Below are 4849 nucleotides of genomic sequence, written 5' to 3' on the forward strand. Positions count from 1 at the left end.
AACCAAGGAGCTCTGATACCACTCTGATGGGAAATTCAACACAATAAAAATAATATCTCAACAAGAGCAATAAGCAGCGGATAATAATTTCCCCAACTTACAAGAATATGTGAGGAGCAATAACAAATATTGACAGCAACAAAAAAGACACTTCAGGAAGACACATAAATTTTAATGTGAAAAACTTTCTCAATGTTAGAAGTAAAAACCACGGGCACAAGCTAGTCAATCAAACTTCACTATAATCAAAGTTATGATTACAAGAGAGTCTCAAATCACAACACAAATTGTGCTCAATAACCAACCAAATAGCAATACAACAAAACATCTACCGTACGTAGCCTATATGTCACTGCAACTACTGAAAAAATTACATATAACCACTGTATTAAACAAATTTTATTGTTATATTATGATTATTATTATTGATAATAACAATGTTATTCTTCTTCTCATTTAGATATAAAGATTTTCTTGAAGACTTTAATTAGAACATATTCCATTAAAAAATCCCATGACCTAAGTAAGAATTTTTTTATTAAATGGAATAGATCTAGGACTCTAAATGTGTAGATATAAAAAGAAAGAAAACCAAGCTCTAAACATTTTTATTTTCACTTTAAGCTTCAATATAATAGTTACCAGGCAAATGACTTTCTTCAAAAGAAATTTAAACATCATGCACATGTTTCATTTCATTTTATCTTTCCATTTTAGTTTTTTTTTTTACCTCTTTTCATTTTCTCTATCTCTCTTTCTTTCACCTATACACTTGAATGTATAAGTTGAATTTTCTTACTAAGGTAATAACGCTTATTATAACATGCAAACTAGAATAGAAGAAAGTCGGTTGTAATTCCCAAATATAATGAAAATACTAATTTTATTCAATTTGAAATGAAGTACCACACACACAAAAAAGAAGCCATTATTTAGTTAACCCATTGAAGGGCGAACAAAGTGGCTAGAGAACAATGCATCTGTCTTGATGCAAGCATATGAAGTAAACAAGGAAAGTTACAGTGAAACTCCATGTTTAAGCATTGGAGACTTTGGAAGATAGTTGTTGGCCTGTGGTGAAATCAGAAATTGCAACTGTTTGCACTACCATGGCAGCACCTATAATTAATTGATGTCACCTCCATGACGCGTCCACAAGTGGTATTTGGGCAAGTTATGGTTGCTAGAACACTTGAAGTATGATCATATGGGCGACTAGCATATCTTTCTTTCACCACATCATAATGTTCTTTGAAGGCTACATCAAAGGTTTCTTTCTCGAGCACTGTGTTTTTCCATTTCTCAAATTCAACAACAGTTTGATACATAGGCTCAGCATGACCCAGTAGCTTTAAGTTACGCCCTCTGCTAAGAACAACCCACCCTGATGGATCTTGTTTAAGGCAAAGCAAGGTTCTCACAATTTCCTGAATTTCACAATCCACTCTTCCCTTACACTCCTTATTCTTTTTCTTCCCATCAAGACCAATCCAAAATGAGGGTACATGGTCAGGGTTATGTTCCCCCAGTTGATATCGCTCTATATTAACGTCCACGTTATTGATCTCATGCTTTTCAATTTTTCCAATTGCGTTCTTCATGTTTTGGACCCAACTTTCGTTACCTCCATATATGAAGACGCAACTTGTATTATTCTTTCCCAACAGCTGGTAAACATATTAAGTAAGTAACAAATTAGTAAGAAAATAATAAAGTAAACCAAATGCAAATTTAACAATTTGATTCATGGTTATCAACATTTAGATGTATCTTCCAATTAATGATTCTTGTAAGAATAATTTTCCAAATGCTACGTGCAATTCCATATTTGCGCTTACCTTTACATTATCATCTGTTTTCTCCAATAAATTCCAAAACCATTTCCATTTTTTGTTGAGATCATCAACGTCAATTTGCCTAAAAGGAAACGCTTCGATCTCCCATTCGAAAATAATCTGCAATGCATTCTCATTCATTATCTGACCTTGAGGGTTGATCACTGTCACAATGGGTCTGCCATCGTATTTAAGTTTCTCCACTATTATCTCGTATCCTGGTAACTTTTCAAAGTACTCCAACACGTGCCATTTCATGCTTTTCTTCAAATTATAAAACTTCTCGCACTTAATTTTATCGGTGTTCCAATCATCCACCATGGGGATCCATAAAATCCTGAAATCACCTTTCTTGAAACCTTTTATTTCTTCTCCTGCGTGCTCTTGCAATCTCCTATATATGGAACTCAAAAGCAAAATCTCATCTCCAATGCTGTCCAGGCCCGAAATGAACACCATCACGTATTTCTGCTTGAACACTTCAATACCCTGTTTGGTAAATTACAAAAAAAATAAAATGAAAAGGACATAATCATTTAGATTTAACGTATTCAAGGGGATTTTCAAGAAGGTGATGCATTTGTTTATTTTAAATGAAAACTCTTTTTTTTAGAACTTTTTAAATTCAAGACTAAATTTCAAATATCAAAAATAAATTAAAGGAAAAACAAGTAACAAAATCGATAAAATAATAATTATTACTCTAGTTAAGTCTGCAAGTGTGGTTTAGCACTAACATTTTTAATTTGGACGCCGTCTTCAAAAATTTTGGGTATGGAAGTTCCGCCGTCAGAAGCAGGAATAATCAGAATATCCAACAGATCCACAACATCTTTAATTTTAGGATATCTAATATCGATACGGATTTTGAAATCTTGAATCCTCCCTGCAACAAATAAATGGAGACAATATCCTATTAGTATTTGAGATGAAATTCCAAAGGATTGGAAGAACAGAAGGCCCCTTAAACACGTGTATACCTATTTCCCATTTCCCATTTTCCATATGAGACTTCAACTTTATCACAACCTTACTAAGCCTCTCTTTAAAGTTTGATAATTTATGCTCCCTGAAACCAAAAAAATTAAGTACAATCAATTATTTTTATATTCTGCTACAGTTGACACCGTGTCTTGTTAAAGTGAAACAAGGCGAGATTTTTAAAGAGAGTTTTAAAGTTATGTAATACAGAAAATATAAATAAGAAATATTTTAGCAGAGTCACATTTTTACTTCATTCTCTGTTAATTCCAGATTATGTAAATTAGTTTGCAATCCCAAGATAACTAGAAAAGAACTTACGATATACCGACGAGGTTGCCAACGGAAGCAACAATGGAAGCAATTGTCCAGTAGACAACAAGAGGGATCTCTTGCATGGCAGCTAACAATGAATGCACTTCCTCTGTGTCGTAATCCATAGAAGACCATTTTGCCCAAAGATTGATGTAGTTAAGAACTTCCCCTAAAACTGTCACCAGATCAGTCATGTCTGAAAGGACCTTTCGGCTAATTTGAACTTGGTTAAGCTGCTTCAAAGAGTTCCCAAATTGATCTGCTATTTGAACCCGATCAAGCCGCCAAAATTCCCCATATTCCAAAGAGAATGCAGCTAGAGCTATGACCGCCTTCGCATCCCACGAGAACCCACTCAGTTGCTGAAGAATCTTGAGTGTTGTTTGGTGTGCACATTCTGGAGTTCCACGTGTGCTTATCATCTATTACTTGTTCATACCAGTTACCACCATAATCAATTATCAGCACCACAAAAAAAAAAAAACCCATAAAGTAAACTCATAATATGATATGCTAATAACCTGACAAGAAAGCCGCTTCAGTGTAGGGAAGTCTGGTTTGAAACTTGTGGCAGAAACCTGTGGCATAACACCACCCAGTCAAATAATTACATGTGTTATTTGTTTAGACATGATGAAGCCATATGCATGATAAGGTTAGCGTGTAACAACGATGAATTATAGATAAATTTGTGAACGCTAATTACTGCAGTTGCTGAAACTTGAGCTGAGGCGGAGTTGAGAATGTTTGACACAAGGTTGAAAAGAACATCCCCGTCGTACTCTTTGTCGTCATTGACGTGAGTGAGATAAACGTTGAAGCGGATCTGAGAGTCTTGTAGCTCAAAAGGGTTGAGGAACTTGTCTTTCTGCTGTGGAGTGATGGCACTTGCAGATGAGTTGAGCAATGCCAATGCCATGGTGATTACTGATTTATATCTTCTGAGGAAGTTTATGTACCTTGTCTTGTGATGAAGATGCTATTGCTCCCCATATTTATATACATAGTTTAGCGGGGAAAAACACAACACTTAGTTGCTTCTGAAACGGGCTATATGGTATGAGCGTGAAACATGTTGGAATGATATGGGGACTTTTAGATATGCCCTACACTGATTAGGATTCTTGAGGAATGTGAGGCAAATTATGAGGTGTGTAATTACTTTTTTAGATGAATTATTGTTATTTGGAAAAAATATGTATAAAAACCCAAGATATAAAACGACACCCAAATGATATTTACAGAAAAATAAAATATAACTTTTTTATAAATATTAAGATGTGATAAGAAGAAAGAGAAGAAGAAAATGCTATATTTAAAAGTAATAAATGTGCATATATCTTTACTCTTCAAGCTTTGCTTTTTGTTTGTATCTTTCTTTGGGTTGCCTTTTTTATTTTTAATAGAAGAAGCTATTCTTTGTCTTTGGAGTGTGAATTTGAAGGTCACAAGACTTTCGCTTTTGACACTTTCAGTTCATTTTATTATAATTTATTTTTGAAATTTTAGGTAGTTTAAGTAAAGCTTAATCTTATTTAAAACTTAAATAGAACTCTTTAATTATGCATTATAAAAGGTTTACTCCCATGTTAATAGTATCACGTGGATGTAGAAGAAGTGTTATATAAGGCCCAACTAAGGTCGTGGCTGTGGTTGAAGCACAAAGGGGATAGGTTTTCGTACTCCCTTCCAGATTGGATGTTAAATCCAAACCCCTG

General features: G+C 34.2%; 1 protein-coding gene across 1 annotated transcript; it reads right to left on the reverse strand.

Annotated features, from left to right (window-relative positions):
- Positions 1-866: 866 nt before the first annotated feature.
- LOC137817282 (protein SIEVE ELEMENT OCCLUSION B) lies at positions 867-4185 on the reverse strand. The gene is made up of 7 exons (XM_068620533.2): positions 3838-4185; positions 3653-3709; positions 3138-3553; positions 2816-2904; positions 2573-2721; positions 1839-2324; positions 867-1667 (listed from the first exon to the last, which is right to left on the reverse strand). The coding sequence occupies exons 1-7, from the start codon at positions 4048-4050 to the stop codon at positions 1083-1085; spliced, it is 1995 nt and encodes a 664-aa protein (XP_068476634.2). The 5' UTR covers positions 4051-4185; the 3' UTR covers positions 867-1082.
- Positions 4186-4849: the final 664 nt, after the last annotated feature.

This window comes from Phaseolus vulgaris, chromosome 7, assembly GCF_051622355.1.
Source record: "Phaseolus vulgaris cultivar YP4 chromosome 7, ASM5162235v1, whole genome shotgun sequence".
NCBI lineage: Eukaryota > Viridiplantae > Streptophyta > Magnoliopsida > Fabales > Fabaceae > Phaseolus > Phaseolus vulgaris.